General features: G+C 41.3%; 1 protein-coding gene across 3 annotated transcripts in view; it reads right to left on the bottom strand.

The window, feature by feature from the left end:
• Positions 1 to 20,210, bottom strand: part of DIAPH3 (diaphanous related formin 3) — a 502,952-nt gene that overhangs the window by 152,987 nt on the left and 329,755 nt on the right. For all 3 annotated transcript variants that reach the window (XM_065581159.1, XM_065581157.1, XM_065581158.1), the window contains one exon: positions 12,434 to 12,558. In XM_065581159.1, coding sequence (XP_065437231.1) covers positions 12,434 to 12,558 — 125 coding nt within the window. The remainder of the gene's footprint in view (positions 1 to 12,433; positions 12,559 to 20,210) is intronic.

Raw genomic sequence — 20,210 nt, 5'->3', positions numbered from 1 at the left:
CTGTTATCTCGTAGTGACTAATCCCATGCAGAGTGTAGTCAGGTTTCCTTCTCAAAGTGAAGCTGGTTATTTGCTTGTTGAAAGATTCTACTGCTCTGAGCTTAGGATTCCTATAACTGGAGAAATGCCAGAGGAAACACAGCAAGAAAGTAGCCCCGGCAAACTGATTCAGACTTCCCCACAGTGATGATTACCTTGGTGCCAATCTGGGAAAAATCACTGTTACAAGGTGATCCAGAGTGAGTTGGTTGAGAACCAGCTGGTTCTCTCAGGAAAATAAATCGATCCTGAGGAAACTGCTTTTTTTCCTGAAATTCTTGAAAGCCAAGTAGAATTTAAAGAATCTGAGTTCCTCCCTGGATCTGAGGAACAGAAAAAGCAACAGATCCAGTTAATAGATGCCACCAATAGGATGAAAAATCCTGCTATATAATCTAAATCCAGCCTTCCATGAAAATAAAATTAAGATGGTTGACACTTTCAAATAACATGCATTTCCCATGGATACCACACTTTAAACACTTTTAGAAAGCAAGGACTTTCATGAACACAGGGTGTAACCTGAAGATATTACTTAAAGCACCCAATGATCCAAGATCAGTTGAGATCATGCCGACAGGAAGGGGCACAGGCAGTCGAGGAAAGAGTGGAAGGGTGGATCCTGGGAAGTGATTGGGGCACCGTCCTCGATCGCACGCTCAAAATGTCTGCTTCTGGCCTCCTTGATTCCTGGAAGGGCCAGGCTGAGCAGACAAACAGGAAGACGACGAGTGTCGCTGCTTAGGCCCTTTGTCTCTATCCTTTCTCCTGTAGGTGCTCAGCTGGGAAAGTCCCCCAGGACCAAGACAGGGGAGGTAGAGGACGAAACAGCTTCCTGGCCCGCTGAGCTCTCTGAAGGCCCAAGAAACAGAAGGTGGCACAGGAGTCTTTAAGGCCGTGGAGCCTTGTGTCCGTGAGCTTCGGAGAAGAGCCCTGCCCCTTCAAACAAGAGGTCCTGAATGGTGGCCTGCATCTCCTGGGATAACACAGAGGACTGCAGCCAGGAGCTGTGCCTCATGACCACCACAGAGGCGACCACCCTGGCCACTGAGTCTGTAGCATCTCAGGCCACCTGAAGGGCCCCTCTCGCCACCACTGTGCCTTCGTCCACTAAAGTGATGAACTCCTGGACTCGGTCCTTTGGGAGGGCCTCCTTGAATTTGTTAAGGGAGTCCCACCGATTAAAATTGTACCTGCCTAACAGAACCTGGTGGTTAGACACTCGCAATTGCAGGCTGGCAGTCGAATAAACTTTTCTGCCAAACAAATCCAGTCCCCCGCCCCCCTTTTTTTGTTTTTGACATGCCAATTACTTGGCCCTGCCTGTCCCCTTCATTAACAGCGGACATGACCAGTGATGCTGCTGGAGGGTATGTGTACAAATATTTGAACCCTTTTCCAAGGATGTAGTACTTTTCTGCCTTCTTAGAAGTAGGCGGGGGGTCTGCTTGCCCTTAGGTGCTCGGGTATTCACCAAGTCAGGCGGAGCGTTTGCGGTGCCGCTCGGCCTGCTTGTTCCTTAGCTGCCGGGGCCGCTTTGGGAAATGAGGGCTGTAGGAGAAGCCGGGGTCCCTTGCCGCTTCTGGGAGTCGGATTCCAGCCTGGGCTCGGGGCTAAGACTGCAGTGGTACCCCCATTAAGCCCTGGGATGGGCACATGGCCTGTTATAGTTACTTTGCCTGAAGCCCCTTTCTCCTGTGGTGCTGGGGAGCTCTTCTTCTTTTGCTACTTCTTAGGCACCGGCAAGGGGGAATGGTGCTGGGCGGACCCCAGTGCCGGCACTGCACTCTGTGCTGATGCCGAGGTGCTCAGAGTGGGGTCAGAGCGGTAGGGCTCCGATGCAGGACGAAGCGCAGACTCCATGAGGAGGGCCCTCCAGCAGATATCCCACTCCTTTTGGGTTCTAGGGCATAAGTTTTTACAGATTCTGCACTTGTCCTTTCTATGGGACTCCCCTAAACACTTCAAACAGATGTCGTGGGGGGCTACTAATAGGCATTGGCCTGTTGCATGACAAGCATGGTTTGAAGCCTGGAGAACGGGGCATGCCTCGCTCTGGGGTGAAGTCCCAGCCAGGACTCGAACTACCAAACTAACCTAACACTTAACTTAATGTCTAACTAAGTACCTACAAACTATATACAAAGAAGATAGACAATGGTCTGTAAAGAACCGCTAACGCTCTTGCAATGCAAGACAAGGCGCTCCGACCGACACAGGCGGTAAGAAGGAACTGAGAGGGCGTAGGGTTGGCAGGGCATAATATATCAGTGCATGAGTGCGGCACTCAAGGGGACACCATAGCCGACCCTGCGGATACTGCTAAGGCAAAAATCTCTGATGACTGTGTATGTGGGCGCACACACAACTAGAATGGAATCGACATGAGCAAGCACTGGAAGAAGAACTTTGGTTGGCTTAAAAATGTACCTACCAATGATATTGACGGTTGATACTGGAAACATGCCTATAAAGTTGATGCTTACAAAACGTTCATGAGCATAATTTTCTTCTGGTGTTAGCAATAACACAAGTTTTAATTAAGGCTATTTTACATAGAAAATATGATTAAGCAATGTTTTCTATACAAGAATTATTCACTTGCCTAGGAAAAGCTAAAGGAGGCTTTTTTAATTTAATAGAATAGAGTAATGGTGTAGTCATTTTTTTTGTATACTATGAAATTGTTCTGCAGCATTAGTCAGTAGTTCCTCTTTAGAAATTGATATGTTCCAAAGTCTATCTCCATATCAAAAGGGGAGAGGGAAAAAGATGTAAGAAGAAAGGCCCCAAAGTTATGAGTTATTACTATTTAATAATCACCCAGACATCAAGGCTGTTTAGAAAAGATAGGACAGAGGGCAGAGAGAAAACTCAAGATCTAATGGTAAGATTTCTTCAGAGTGTCTGAGGAAACGGAGTCCCTGGAGCTTTTCACAAGAGTGTAATGTTGGTACAGCTGAATAAAGTTCCCTTTCTCCCCCCCACCCTCATCTGTGAATGAATGAATTAAAAAATTGATACCAAACATTAAGTTGTTATATGATGTGCCAGATGTGAAAAACAGGGAGCTTGATGGAATCTAACATTATGATTAAAAGAAGTTATTTGTATAAAAAGGAAGTCAACTATAAACTATACAGCTTTGGGCAAAATACTGTAACCTTTAATGACAGGTTTAACCTCATGGGCAACCCTGTTAAAAAAATAAAGGGGTTGCATTCATATTGATTTATTTTAGTTTAGTGACAGGTAAAGTAACAGTAGAAGTAAGACTAATATTTGAAGTCAACCATGCTTATGCTATCAAGTTAGTGAAATACACCAGGGCTAAAAAAGGTAGTAAATAAAGGAACTGAAACCAACTGGTGTGTTTATAAGGACATTTGACCACAGAGTGGAATAATTAGAAATGTAACTGTTGTATTAATAATGCACAGACTCAGCTCAGTACAAAGGTCCCACCATTCTCACTAAAACAAGGAGAAGACTTATACAGCTGTTCCTGCCTGCTCGAGACTCACAGTTCTTGAAGCAACTTAGCATTGTATAATGGACTGTTAAAACAAGTTTAAAAGGCATCAAAGAACAGGAAGGGACTTTGTATACATTATATTAACTTTAAACTGGACATTTCAAAAGTGAGCAAGGTATTGATGGAGAAACTGCAACATGGGCAAGCAAAACTGCAAAGTTGGCCAAGGAATGCATTAAAAAAGGGGCTCGTGGAGGTAAGTTGCAGACTGAAGCAAACCAGACGGTGTTTGAGATGCACTCCTGTCGACTCCGTTTGAGCTCCTCGTTCTGGTGGAGTACCGGAATCAACGGGAGAGCGCTCAGCGGTCGATTTATTGCGTCTATACTAGATGCGATAAATCGACCTCCATTGGATCCATCACTGCCAGCTGATCTGGCGGGTAGTGTAGACAAGCCCTACCATAGTTAAGGGTTTCATATTGCCTGTCAAGCTCTAGGTGCTTACAAACATAAAACAGAAGTGTACAAAAATCTTGAAATTGCACTTGGTCTCAACAGCTGTCATAAATGTAGGAGTTTATGTTAGATAGTTAGGAATGTGAGTCAGATCCTGGGGCTAATATAATCTGTGGGGAAGTAGGTTAAAAGGGTTGATGCCTATAGATCTATTGGGAGAGAGACTTTGGTGCATTGGCATATAAGTAACTGACTAAATTGTCTTGTGCTTTAGCTTTGGATTCTCCCTGTTCCCGTACCACCCCGTTGCCTTAGTTGCCCAGAGTTGACCGGTTTTCTAGTTTATGTTGACCAAACCATAGTCAAATAATATTTTTGTCTTCTTATATCCTAAACTATTAGGTGTGATTGTTAAGGGTATTTAATAAAATTCTATTAAACTAAATTTAACGCTCAAGTCCTTTTCATTAGTTAAGCAATCAAAATTAAAAGAAATCTACGAAAGATGGTACTGGTAATCAGTTAAGCAATTACTTAATTAAGGTTTGTTTTATACCTTATCTTTCTCACAGTATCATATCTTGTAGATTTCTGCACTCAGAGTTAGCCCAGATTTTTTTCAGACTAGTTTCCCCTTAATCCTGTCATTTCTATTTGTGTCCTAACTATACTTCTCACTGTCTGGTAGTTCACCAGCATTGTCAACACTTTTGATATATAATGCCTTCCCTCAACCCCCTCCTTTTTTATCCACTACACATATTGTATTAGTTTATACGGACATTTCTCTCTCTCTCTCTCTCTCACACACACACACACACACACACACACACACACACACACACACACACACATACACAATAACTATGTTACTTTTTAAAGAGTGTGTTACTGTGCAAGCCACAATTTTGAAGCTTCTGACTTTTGTGGGTTTAAGTTCTGAACCATTAGATATATTAATAAATCATCATGTTGACTATCTTTATATTTATCCAATGGATCTATCCAGTTCATTGAACTGGCAATTTGATTTTGTATTAATTAATGCATATATTATTTAAAAAGTGTTATTTTACACAGAAACACAGATGAGATGCTATTAAGATGCAATTACTATATGTATTTTATAGAGAATAATTATTTAAATTTCAATGTCAAATTTTTATTCTAGTTACTTTATTTACAAAAAGAGATTTCTTAATAATTAATGAACACTTTAAGTAGTTAACCAAGATTTTCAGGACTGAGGAATAGTAGTACACACAAAGATTAAAACATCCTACAAAATATTTGAATCAATTAAAATAGGTTTAGGCAGTTGATCAGTTCCATCTTTTTCCCATGAGAGCAGGTAGAATTTTGAACCATTAAAATCAATGTTCTCCCAAGAAACCCATTTCTTTTCCCAGCATGCTCCAATACAATTTCTGCTCAGAGAGCCCAATTCAGCAAAGTATTTATGCATATGCTTATGTAAACATGGTTTAAGTCCAGCATTATATGCAGTAGCAGCACTTTAAGTATATGTCAAAATCTACCTAAGATTCATTGACTACAATGGGATTTTATTGAACAAGGTTCTCAAATACCCTGATTCACAGTCCCTATTCTCTGCTCCTCCTAAACATCCCTCCTTAATGCTTCCTTCACCCATACTTCCTCCTGCACTTAAACAGTTTCCATGTTCATCTCTGCAAAGTTGCTTTCTTTATCCTTCAAATCTGCTCTTAAGCCCATGTCTTCCTGGAATTGTTCCTACACAGTTCTCCCATATAATCACCAGACCCTCCCCTAGCTGAACTGTTATCCTCTCTCATCTTGCCTTGATTAGAACTTGTCTAAATGGGAAAGGTTTTTTTTTTTCAGAATATAGGCTTCCACTTTAACTATTCAAGAATAACTACTCTGAAAGAGTAAGTCCACACTGCTTTGTTTAAGTGGACTTAAGCTACTTCCTTTTTGAATCACCGTACCAACACTTTTTCAAAATAAACATACAGCATTCTGGACAGTTATACTATGGAGCAACGTTCTGCTACTAGATGCTTTGCATTCAGGGATTTTTCTTGTGGGGCTTTGTCAGATACCCACCAAAAAGGCACTGGAATTTTGGCACTTGGGGTCAAACTATAAATTCCCATGATACCTCTCCTGTCATCCAGTAATTCATGAGCCAGTGCCATATTCAAACGGCTGAACACCATGAGCCTGAGCCATTAATACAAACAAGCTAATGAATATGCATTGGCAATCACACAACTGGAGGGCTTTGGATGACTTGGGAGACAGGTATGGTGATGCTGCAGTGGTGATACAGGAAGAGGAGGATGAAATCGAGCAGTTTCTGTACATGAACTTTTTCTGGAGTGGCTTCATTCAGTGGACTGCCACTTCTGGGATCAGCAGATTAGCACTGAGTGGTTGACCAGGATAATGATGCAAAATTGGGATAATCAGCAGTGGTAGCAGAACTTCAGAACTCTATGGCTCTGATCTTGCAATTCATAGCACCTGGGAACACTGCTGTACCTGCATGCATGAACTGCAGTATTGGCCTATGTTTATAAAGTACAGTGTAAATTTATGGTGCTATAGAAAGGACTATTAATAATATAATGCAAGGTATTATGACAGAATAAAAACAATGGTCCAGAGCTGTTACCCTGCACAAAGTGAAAAAAGATCCAAATCTATACTATATTGAATATATCTTCATAAGTTTCTGCATAAACTGATTTTATTCCAGCCAGTCATAACCCTACCTATATATACTAATGGTACACAATCTACTTATATACCTGGTTGTGTGCAACCATGGTAAATTAAATGACTGCATAGTCTGGGCACACCTAATTCCATTTTGCAAATTTCTACAGGTTTGAGAGATTGTCCCTATAGTAAAAATGAGAGTTTAAGTAACGAGGCTTTTCTATTCAGGCCAATGAAACCATTCATGGTTCAGGTGATAAAGAACCATATTAAGCTGTGGGGGTACGGAGTTGCAACTCCCAATATTGCACGACACAGAATCTTTCATTTTTTTTATAATATTGCACAAAATGAATACAAACTCTTTGCTTTCTAAATGTGTACCTACCAGGATTTATCAATTAATTTGTCAAAGAATGTATCTGATGAATTCGGCAATATTTTCAAGCTTTTTTCCATTACTCATCCAGTTCTAGTATCTATTCATGTATGATAATGCCACAACAAATGCATGTACATATACAGCAAGCAACATAACCTTACTGCCTCAGATATGCACTCTTTCCTAAAGTATGCAACAAAAATGTTACACAATTTGTCTGAATACCAAACCATGTAGCAGTCCCATATCAAGAAATCATATACCTACGTGTGTTCTAACTTGCATATTTACCTGCATACTTATCCACAAATTTACCTATAAATATCCATTTAAAAACCACCAATTGCTGTTCACTAAGCTGTGATCTAAAAATATATGCTCATTTAAATAGCTAATTGTACATTTTTATAAAACTAACCCAGTATATAGTATTGATTAAAAAGTTCAACACAATAATTTAATATTTTAAAGGTTATTGTTAATGAATTAAATATCTGAAATATACATCCATAATACAAAGTCCTAACCTAATAACCTTCCACAAATACAAAATTAGAAGGACTTAATTATTTAAACTCTGGTTTAAATAAATAAACAAACTAAGTATTTATTTAAAATCTTCTTTACAAATCCACATCATCTCTATTTTGAATATAAAAGAATAGTTTGCTCAGTCTGCCTTTTTCCTAGCATATGCATGAATGGATTTAATATTCTAAGTCTGACTTCTTTGACAGTCCTAATTAAACAAACAAACCATTTTAATAAATGATTGTAATTGCTTTTAAACTAATATACGTAAAATTAGCAGCAAACTAGCACAATCCAATATATAAGTGGAATATTTATAATTATAGACTTTGTCAATAATAAAGTGCACCAACTGTGCACATCTCTGACTTGCAAGAGAAACAAGAATGCTAATCAGTTCATTAGAGGCTTCTAGGTTGTGATATTTAGCGACAGGATGTAATAGCTGACTTGTCCATGGAGCATAATTGTACTCAGGATGAAAAATTGTTTCCAACAAAGCACCATCCTTCCTGTTTCAGATTTCCTGCTGGCTGCTTTTTATGAGCAGCATACCTTTCAAGACATCAGCATCATTCAACTTCCTCTGTCATAGAAATAAAAGTAAAGATAGGTCCAAACTTCATCATGCTGTGTAGGATTATCTAACCTTTACATCAAGCATCCTTTGCTTTAGTAATTTATTGTAGCTCCTGTTTTCCTGAAAGTGAGCTTCTTTAATTAGTGGGCTCACAGGCATTATCAAAAACCATACGCAACTCTACTGTTCCTAAATTACTGCCTGTCTACAGGGAGAGTTACAGTCTACAGGTGAGGCTAACTACTTCAGTTAACAGTATTTACTGATCAAAATAACAGTTAAAATGTCACATTTGGATATTCTAATATGGGAAAATAATTGGGAAAAATGGTCATGATGTGTTCTGTACCAACAAACTTATTCTAATGTCAAACAAGACTAAAACAGCCCACAATATGTATGACTTAAAGGAATCAAAGAATATGCTACTCCTATTACAATATACTATTTTAATTGCATCTCAGAGTAGCAAAAATCATGTTGGTGTCTAAATTATTAGTGGTCTCAAGGATAATGCTTTTTAATATATTGACTTATCAAATATTCATAATGTAACACAAATGTATCAAAATACATTAAAATAAATCCTCTATAAGAATAATCAATACTAATCCACCAAAAGAAAAGTAGCATGATTCTACTTCATCACATGCTTGTCTATTCTCAGGAGCCCATAATAATGGGAGCTATATAAAATCCTATTTAGTATTCTATGCCATTTTAAATTTGCTAGGAAAAGGTTTTACAAATAAAAATCCTCCCCAATTTCCTTAACTGTTTCCTCAATAATTCTCACATTCTGATTGCTTGTTTTCCTCTTGCCACGTTGTATACGTCACATATTCCCTATCCACCACAAGTATCTAACACCAAACCCATTTGTTGCATAAAGCCAGCACCTCTAACAAAACATTTCAGTACATTAACTTTTAACTTAAAATTATTCTCGCTCTTGTCTCTGTGGGGAAAACTCTTCTGAATGAGAATGGAAGCAGTGTTATCCCTTGAGTCTTCAGACACTGAAACAGTAGCTCTGTGAAGGTGTGAACTACACCACTTATCTCCATGGTTAACTCCAAAGCCTAAACATGATGTTAGAATTGTCAACACAGTTAACTATTTCAGTGTTTATCACTTTAACAGAAACTTCCAACTAATGTTAGTTTTTTAGATTGAAACAAATGCTTCCCATCCTCTATCAGTTTAAAATGAATAGCTGAACAGAGGAGCCTTGCAGTGCTGTCTGTCTTGCCCTTGAACCTCTGCATGAACTCTTACACAATGGAGTGATGAAAAAACGGTTACCTACCTTTTCGTAACTGCTGTTCTTTGAGATGTGCCAACGTACACAGTCATCAGAGATTTTTGCCTTAGTGGTATCCATAGGGTCGGCTGTGGGTGGAGGAGGATATAACATTAAAGAAGTTGTTGGACTCCTCCGCTAGATTCTTGACCTCCAAGTTCAGGTTGGTAGTCACCCTTCTGAGCAGGGCCTGGTGCTCCTTGAATTCATCGGGGGGAAGGAGGGGGAGAAGCTGCTTGTTTAAGTGGGGCCTGCTACCACTTTGTCCGGTGACAAAGAAGACAACTGCACAGCAGAGGGAAGGGGTGGCTTCCCCTTGCTCATTTGGGGACAGATCCTTGGGCATCAGGGTCCACTGTGTTGCCCCTGCATTGGATTCCGCACTGTGCTCCAACTTGGGTGCCGTCTGCAACTTGTCCAATGCAGCCTGGGAGGAATGGTGCGAGTACGGGACCAGTATAACAGGTACACCCCATGGGTTCCAGTACAGGCACTGAGTGGGCCATTGCCCCTGCCTCCACACTGCTGCCGCAGGAGCCACACCGGTCTCGCAGGCTGGTGGCGATTCAACTTCTATAGGCGAGGGGCTGAACTCCACTTCAGGCTCAGACCACTGCCCTTCTGGTGACGAGGGCAGCACCATAGATGCCCGACAGGGCCGGCTTTAGGCACCGCGGAGCCTGATTCGAAGGAGCTGCTGCCGAAGTCCCGCCGCTGTCTTTGGCGGCAGCTCAATCACTGCCACGGAGGAAGGACCCTCCGCCGAAATTCCACCAAAGACAGCGGCAACGATTGAGCTGTCGCCGCCGACAGTGCCGGGACTTCGGTGGCAGCTCAACTGGCTGCCAGTGCCTTCGGCAGCATTTCGGCGGAAGGACGTTCCTCCGCAGCAGCAATTGAGCTGCCGCCAAAGACAGTGGCGAGACTTTGGCGGCAGCTCCTTTGGGACATTGCGGGTCCCTCTTAGGGGCGCGGGGCCCGATTCCAGGGAATTGGCTGAATCGCCCTAAAGCCGGCCCTGATGCCTGAGTCTGTCAACTGCCCCTCATCAGCGACTGGTGCTGCGACCAGGAACAATCCCACACTGGGGGTGTGGGGGAGACCGCCTAGGCAATGGTGATCTGTGCCATAGCGAACTCTGGTGGTGCCATGGGTACGAGGATTCATGTCACAATGCAGGTGTCCCATGCTTTGCAGGTAGACACATTGGCATCAGGGACCTGTGTCTTCTAATCAGGGACTGAGGCTGTGGTGCCAGGGTCCGAGGCCATGGTGATGGGGACCGGTGCCTGAGGTCCGGGGATGAGGAATGCTCCACCGCTTTAGGGGGCGGTCCCATAACCGGCTTTCCCATAGATGCCGGAGCCTCGGCTGGGTACATCACCTGGCTTGGCATCTGCGGTGCTGGTCAGCCTACTTGCTCTTTGGCTGCCGAGCCCGCTTCAGGCACAGATGACCCTACTAAGGGCTGGGACCCCCTGCCACTCCCAGGAGTTGGAGGCGGGTCCCTGGCTGGACTAGAGGGTCCAATTGCAGCGGTACACCTGAGCAGCTCCGGGGCAGGCACGTTGCCCAACACAGGTCCTTTGCCTGAAGCCCCCTTTTTCTCCAGTGCCTCCTGCACAATGGACATGGCTTAAACCCTGGGGAACAGGGCATGCCCTACTCTGAGGCGAAGTCCTAGCCAGGACTCTAACTCCTAAACGACTACTCTAACACTTAACTTAAAGATCTAAGTATCTATCAACTAACAACAAAGGAGACAAAACAAACTAACTGTAAGAATCGCTAACACTCTTGCGATGCAAGACAAGACGTTCTGATCAACCATCACGGGTGGTCAGAAGGAAGTGAGAGGGCATAGGGTCGGCAGCACCTAATATACCAATGCATGAGCACTCAAGAGGGCGCTACAGCCGACCCTATAGATACCGCTACGGCAAAAATCTCCACTGACTGCATGTGGGCACGCACACACCTAGAAGGAATCGACATGAGCAAACACTCGAAGAAGAAAAATGACTTTCTGTTCAGTTTCCTTGCTACTACTTAGTGTGGGGGAAAGGACCGGAAGACATAAGGTTTCACTAGGATTACTTACCCCCAACTCAGAAGAGGAAATTAGGAGGGCAAAAGGTGTTTCTCCTGAATTTTTGCACTTTGGCTGCAAAGGGTTGCTGTTGTGATTGAAAGTAGTTGTCTCTTTCTCTTCCTTACTCCTCCTGCTTTCTTGCCAACTGTTTCCCTTATGGCAAAGAAAGCACTTGGAAGGGAGGCAAAGAGAGCAGCTACAGAGATAAGATATATGTAATAGAACATGGAGATCCGCAGGTAGGAAGAAATGGATCCACTACAAGAGCCAAGTTTTCGCCTAAGGGGAAGAGGAAAAAATCAGAGCCATTACTTTTAAATAAAAAACATGAAAACATGGAATTTTGTCAAAAACAAATGAGGCAGAAGCTGTCTTCATGGATGATGTGTTTCATAAGCTGAGACTATCAACGAACTTGAAAAACTTTGCAGGCCACCTATTCAGAAGTGGACAGAATCCCAATGGTAATATACAACTCAAAAAGAGCAAATACATCTAACTGTAATGGCCCTCTCCTATTTCTATGTTCTATATTCAAGATGAAATAATACATGGCTTAGCACTCTCCTTATAGAAGTAGTTTTTAACACTCTGATTGTAATACATTCACCTTTTCACTCAGTAAAAAAAGTGTCCATGTTTTTATGTACAAAATTCAGAATTATTGCCATTAGGCAATGTTTTCATATTATGCATTACAGGTCAATTTTTTGATTGTTCTGTATACTTAGTCTTTGAGGAAAAGAGAGTTAATGTTTTCAAATATGAATGCTGCAAACTAGACAAAGGTTATGCAAATAAATTTGAAGTGTTAAGTAAACGTTAGATGAGCCCTCATAAGATATTGAGCTGTCAAAAGGATATAGACATCTTTGTCACAAACTTGTCATGGATATCGTCGGGAGGGGGAAAGATCTTCAAATCCTTCTCAAGCTGTTGAAGCTGCCTTTCCATCTGCCTCAGGTTCTTCTCCAGGTTTTCTGCTGAGACTAAAATATAATATATTCATTCACTCAACATCTCAGAAAAGGAAAACTAGTAAGAAATGCCTACTTGTAAAAGATTTTTGTTATACCAGTACCACACATCTAATTCTGAAATGGAATTGTATCAGATAATCACAGGACAGGAATACTAGTTCATTGTGTAATATTTATTTTTTTCTTAATTACACAATTTCCTCACTGTGATTGGTTGTATCCATTTTAAATAATCACTGCATTTTTTCTCAACCATGCAGTATGCAAAGCTGTATATTCTGATTGGATCTTAATGGGTGTCAGCCAATCCAAAAAGCAGGGTTTTGCATTAAAACCAAAAGTTTATTTTTAAATTACCTGTACTGTGAAAATACCAATCTCTCTTCTCTGATTAATGACTATAGTAAGAAAGTTCAAGATATTTCCTTGCAATAAAGTTGCTTGCCTTAGCTAAACAATTCTTAAGGAAAAAAAAACCCTACTAATATTTACATGAAACAAGGAGAGAGGAGGGAATTCGAATCCCCAAATATAGAGAAAATAAGGCTATTAAAGAGTTGAAAGAGAATTTCCTTTAAACAACCCAAATTTCTGACCCATTATTTCCCTCCCAATTCAGATCTGAAGCATGATGTAAACTAACACACATTTGTTATTCTGAGGGAAAGTGCCCTGCCAAGCAGAAGGGAACAACAGGGTGTTTGGGAGAATGTTAAGAGGGATGAAATGAGGAGGGAGGAGAGAGAGAGAGAGGAGAGATATAAAACCTGCATAAGTTTTACTTTATCAGGAACAAAACGTGAATTATCTTTCAATTGTTTGGCACCCTACTTTATATTTGGAATATTTAATTAAAAATGTCAGTACAGTAATGAGGATAGTTCCTGACAGCTTGGTAAATCATATCCTGGGCTCATATGAATTCGTGCAATCAAGGATATGGTTATCACATCATACACAGGAAGTAAACTTTAGTGAACATTCAAATGTTCTTCACAAAAATAAAAAGATAGATTATAAATAATATATTGAATATTAGTCTGGAAATATTGACATTGTAGAGTTTTTCATTATCAGTTTGTTACATTAATTACAAAACCTAAAATTACTTACTATACTTATTAAAATTTCATACACATTTTACTATGCAGCTTTTGGGGTGAAATCCTGAGCCTACAGAAGTCAATGTGAATTTTGCCATTGATCTCAGTGAGGTCAGCATTTCAACAATGGAGTTTAATGCAGAGATGAATGGACTGAGAATGGTTCATAATACCCAGAAGTGATCAGAATATGGGACACATTCACTGGTTGCATATGCTTTCATAAAGAGTGGCATAGTCTCCCTCATGAATTATCACCACACATCCTCATCTTAGTGACTACTAAGTTATGATCACCAGTAGATGGGCTGATTAATACTGGTAGTTAGAGAGACTACAGCTCTGCTAAGTGTATATCTACACATAAACTGCTGCTACACATAAAGTGCTTCAGTGAAACACTACCTATGCCAACGGAAGGGCTTCTCCAGTCATCACAGGTACTCCGCCTCCCTGAGATCCAGTAGCTAGGTTGACAGGAGAATTCCCTCATCGACCTAGGGATATCTACACCAGGGTTTAAACATGTCACAGAGGAGTATGGATTTTTCACACCCCTGAGTATTGTAGTTATACCAACCTAATTTCCTAGTGCAGACCAGGCCTCAGTAATAATGCTGACATGCACGTGAATTAAGCTCTGTCTCTTCACAAATTTTAGAAGCAGGAATATAATAAGTCCATAGTTAAATGCCCTGTTATAGTTATGTATAGCAGAAGAATGCAGGCCTTCAGTGATAGACACAGAGTGAAGCAGACCAATCCAAGTAATCATCTCCTAGAAAAGCAATGTTTGATATGATGCAGAGAAATTCCTCTGGACAGATTTAGGTGACCCTCCCAAACCACGAACATATACAAGCAGGAGCTAACTTGAATTATTCTGATATATCGTGACTTATCTTTCTCAGGACTTTGTTGAATTTAGTGAAGGGATGGGAAACAGAAAGGGAGGAAAGGTGTGAATGGAAACATCTCTCCTACAAAAGGATTATATGGAGTGGAAATATAGGGTCAGATTCTGTGCTATGTATCCAAGAGCAAAGAATCTGCAGCCCAGAACTAAAGCCACCTTTGCTCCCTCTGAATCCCAGACTGTTCCAGGGCCTGGACAGCCCACAGACAATACAGACCGGGGGTTAAGGCAGGGGGTGTCCTTCCAGGGGTTCCCTATTAAGCAGAGTACTGCTTGCAATCTCTGCAGCACTATGGACATGCCCTTTCCACCTGCCTCTGGCACACACCTCATGCTGCAGCTTGCAAATGTGATCTCTGGAGGCAGACATATGTCTGTCTACCACAGTTCCTTTGCCAGGGGAATTGTATCCCAGAGGGTTACATGGGTTTTCAGGACCTGTTACACCGTTTTGACTCTTTTATGTGGCATAAAGGGGCTGAAGTAAGAGTGAAAATCTCACCCATAGGATCGCTTCCTTCTCTGAAACAAAACAGAAGATATTTGAACTGCTCCCTAGAAACAAAGCTTCTCTTTAGACAACCACATTTTAGAAAAATGGAATCCAACATCTAGTGTAACAGAGACCACTGATGACGCATGAAATTAATTCTGCCAACCTGGTACTACATTCATCTCCTTTAGCTCATAAATACTGGAAATACATAAAATAGCACATAGAATAATTCACAGAATGCCAAAATATATTATTGACATAGTACAGGAAAACAGAGCACATTAGGTATCTGAAGTAAAATATAGCTGCAGAACTATTGAGAAGATTTATCTCAGAATGACAAAGGAATTAATACTAATAATTAAAACAAACAAACAAACAAAAAAAACCCCCAGCCATTGCCTGTCAGATAGTCTAGAGCTCCAACACAATGACGAGGATAAGTATTTCAGAGACAAAGAACCCAAAAAGATATGAAAAAACACCCCACAATGGCCTGAGACGTCCATTAGCAGCAACATGATAAGAGCTGGTTGGATAAAAGTGGCTCACTGAACACATTAGAGGGAAGGGTCTGCCAAAAAAGAATTCACTTTCACTTTTTGCTAGGATAATTTTTTCCCTCAGGGACAACAAGGGGAATGTGTTCTTTTCTGGCTTTCCTGCTCTTTTTCTCACTCTGCCTCTACCTATACCAAATGTTGTTTCTAAAAACTTAACGATCTGCCAAATCTCTTACAATGTCACTCCTCTGAACCCTTGTGGTGGTTTGCCCTTACCTTCCACATTCAGTTTATGCTTTTTCAACTTCAAGGAATTTTAAATCTTCACAACCAACCTTCCCTGTGTCATTTACTCCCATTCCCTTCCTGTCACCTAAAGCTCCTCTTAAGATTCCATTGTGAATAGTCCATTTGAGTCTTTCCTCCTCCCTACTTGTAGAGCTCCCTCCCCTCCCTCTTTTGTCCACCATATTATCTCATACTTCTCTCCTCACTCAAGTCACTGCTTAAGGCACAGTACCTTTCAACAATAACCTACCACTTATAGAATATATACAGCAACTTTAAAAAAAAAAATTGCACCACTTGAAAATTGATCCTTCAACTTACATATTCTATATTTGAACAGTACTATCTAATTTATACTGTATATCCCTTGAGAAAAGCGCTGTATATCCCTTGAGAAAAGCTTCCACTTCATTTGTTGAGCATCTAGCACATGGTTGGTTCGCAGTAAGTGATGAGCATGTACAGCTAAATTATTTGGACAGGGCAGGGGGGAAATGAGAATGTTATTTCCACAGTGTATTTGAAACATTTCTCTGCTATTCTGGAGATCACCTCTAGAGCCCTTTTAAAAATATGTTTACTCCACATTTCTCTATTATATATCTGCAATATAACTATTTAAGTTAGCTTTCTTATCTGAAAATAGTAATTATACCCTGCTCTCACACAGTCCATTATATATTGAAAACACTGTACAAACATGAACTTAATTAATTCATCACCATATCCCTGTGTGTCAGGAACAAGTAGCGCTTTCCCCACCATTTTACAGGTGTAGAAACAGAGCAGTGAAAAAGACTTGCCAGGATGAGTACAAATTGATATTAAATAATCAAGAGTTTTTGGTTCTCAGTACTGTGGTTTAGCCACTAAACAACATTTTTATACAGAATTGAACTAGATAAACTTTCCAATTTAACGTTCATTCTAAAACTCCCTGTAAGATTAACTTTCATACACTTTTCTAAATTAATTCTCAATGTCAGAAGACTGTTTAGAGGCAGATGGACAAGCATATAAACAAAGATTTGGGTTCAAAAAGTTTCAAAATCGATCTCTAGCACTATGTATTTCAATATCAAATTACCCCACATAGTGAAATACGTGAAAATGGGGACTTAATTAACTTGCACAAAAAGTACACTTTTCCTGTTTGGAGTTTAAGTTCAGCATTTAACTTAGTTCAACATTATATTTGTATGTATATATATGTACACTTTATATTGCTATATATTTCCCAACATGCCAGCTATTGATTGTTTAATGATGTATATGTTAACTGCAAAAATATTAAATTACATACATTGTGAAATACAAATATTTCAATCTGTTCTCAAACTTTGGCAGAGAGTTTCTTGTCTCAAATACTAAAATTTTCAAAGAGCTTCCTTGCTTGGTCTGTTAAGATCTGAAAGTGTGTTTACATAGGGCATAAATGGCAATTTGCTGGAATGAGGGAAGGGGGGGAGAGAGAGAGAGAGAGAAACTTTTTTGCCACCAAATGATTTTCAAAATAGCGTCCTATGTCCAAGGAATGGCTTTCAGCTGTTTATTACTTTCAAAATAAGTAACAGTTTTGTTTTTAAATCCTTCAGTAAGAATATTTGCTTCGTATGCTTTACTGCTGAAGTGACCTCCTTGTACAACTACTGCATATGTGGAAGAATACCTAACCTGCAAAATCCAATTTTTCCTTGCATACATTTAATAATGGCACATGGCAGATTATCCCATTGCCCAATTGGTCTCTCAGCAATTAGTTTCTATTACATTTAAAATTATCTTCTTCTATTTCTGGATATCTGATTCTCAACTTTTGTCTCCTTTTGACCACTAGAAAAAAATTATCTTCTACTCTTTTATAATTGCCTCAGAGGCATATAGAAACTTTTGCCACTATTTGGTGAATTGCACAAATAAAATTCTGTAGTGTCTGAAGTGCTTCTTGGTACCCTGAAGCAATTCCATTGCATTTTCTCAACTATTATATGGCCTGATCAAACGCCCACTGAAATCACTGCAAGCTTTCCCATTGACTTCAATAGGAGTTGGATCAGAACCATAGTCTTTAGTTTTTTCTACAATTTCATACTATCCTTCTCTTTGTTCATAGTCCCTTCTAATTTGGTTTGGTAACATTATTATAGCAATGCAAGAACACTACTGTAATTAAGGTGCCGGGGCACCAAGCACAGCATGGCCCCCCTACAGTTCCCCATGGCCTCGTGCCTTCCTGCCCCTGAGTGGTCCCTGGAGCCCCCACATTGGTCTCGTGTATCCCGGCCCCCAAAACTCCCACATGGGCCTCACTCCTCATCCTTCAAGGCCGGTCCCTGAAGGCCTCTCCAGCTTCCCCCTCCCACCGGTCTCTTTCCCTCCCCAGTCCACTTACTTATGCCACATCCAGGCCTTCCCCAGCTTCCCAAGACTGCTACCTGGAGTCTCCTTGGTCCTCCCACTACCCAGAGCCTCTTTCTTGCCCCATCCCTCTGCTATCCCAGCCTCCAAAGGAGCATCACACTGCTAGCTGGATCATAGTTCAATAGCTTCACTTCCTGGCTCTGAGCCCAAAAGTACTCACACACTTGCACAGTCACATCCTGCTTTACTGCCCTGATACCAGCCCATATCCATTCCTCTTCTCTCCCCCCTCCCCCATCTCTGCTACTTTGCTCAATTAGGGGCACAGAGGAACATTCTGGGGTCGGGGTGGGGGCGAGCAGTGGTGCCAGGTGGCTCGGGCCAGTCCCATGCATCTGGTTTTCAGTTTAGGGAAATATGGTCACCCTAGCAGCTATTTATTTCACTTAGACTCACATGCAGTACCCAGAGGAGGTGGGGCTCGGAGTCTATTTAAACAAGGACTGCAGGAATACCTTCCCTGTTTGCATCTACTCTGGACGCCACAATAATGGCCGGATTGTTCGCAAACATATGTATCGACAACAGCTGGCAGCCCAGCAAATGTCCAATATTGAGACATCACTTCAAAATGCATTGATGTAGCTTGTTCTCTCCTAGAACGGGCGTATATCTGTTCAGGGGGTGTAGCCGAAGTGGTTTCATATGCAGTGTTGATGTAGGAATTTATTCCCTTAGAGATTATCTGTGAGGGGACTGACTGCCCCTGCAAACAGTCTGCATATGACACAAATAGACAAGGCGAAGCCCGAAAGGTTTAGTCGTGTTCAGATAAAAAGGTGAGACATCATCTGAAGTTAAGGCATGAAGACACTGCTCCTCTGGGTATGAACACGGCTTTAGGAAAAAACACAGCCAAATACACTGCCAGGTTCAAATGAAAAATTTTGGGTGAGGCCACAATATCACTGTCTTTGGAGAACTGTGTATAAAGATCAGAGGGGTAGCTGTGTTAATCTGGATCTGTAAAAAGCAACTAAGAGTCCTGTGGCACCTTATAGACTAACAGATGTATTGGAGCATAAGCTTTCGTGGGTGAATACCCACTTCGTCAGATGCATGTCACATACTGAAGAAGTGAGTATTCACCCACGAAAGCTTATGCTCCAATACGTCTGTTAGTCTATAAGGTGCCACAGGACTCTTTGTCGCTGTGTATAAGGAGGCTCCGCCATCAAAGCCTGTGACTTCCACACTCTCCTTGAAGAGGTCAGTGCCACAAGGCAGGCAGTTTTTTGACACAAGGGAAGAATGGGACAGGATGCCAGACGCTCAAACGGAAGTCCCATTAGAGCCATCAAGACTGATTTAAGGTCCCCCAAGAGAACAGGTTCCTGCACTGGCAGATGGAGATGAAGAATTCCTTTTAAGAATCTTGCTACCATGGCATTGGAAAACACTGATCTTACATGAACGTGTGGATGAAAGGCTGAGATAGCTTGATGAGGGTGCATCTCACAGCAAAGCGTAACGCCCAATACTAAAGATGCAGAAAATACTCCAAGATGTCCTGGATACAAGACAGCATTGGCTGAACTCCATGGGCCAATAACCACACTGAAAACTGCTTCCATTTTGCTAAAGAGTCCATTGTGGTAAAGGGCTTTCTACTATTGAGTAGGACCTGTCAAATAGCCACCGAACATCGCTCTTCCTTTTTATTCACTGCAAAACAGCCATGTAGTGAAATACAGGGACCTGAGCAAGGGGTGGTAAGTGTGACCATGATTCTGTGTGAGCAGGTCAGGATGGAGAGGAAGGGGTACGGGAGGCTGAATCGACAATGCGAGAAGGTGTGGGAAAACCAACACTGCCTCAGCCATGCTGTGGCAATGAGGATGATCTTGGCTTAATCAGCTTTCAGCTTGAGGATAACCTGTGAAACGATCAGGATCAGAGGAAAAGCATATAGAAGAGCTGGTTGCTAGCTGAGG

This window comes from Chrysemys picta, chromosome 1, assembly GCF_011386835.1.
Source record: "Chrysemys picta bellii isolate R12L10 chromosome 1, ASM1138683v2, whole genome shotgun sequence".
In the NCBI taxonomy this organism is placed as follows: Eukaryota; Metazoa; Chordata; order Testudines; family Emydidae; genus Chrysemys; species Chrysemys picta.
This window is presented reverse-complemented; position numbering and strand designations above follow the sequence as displayed.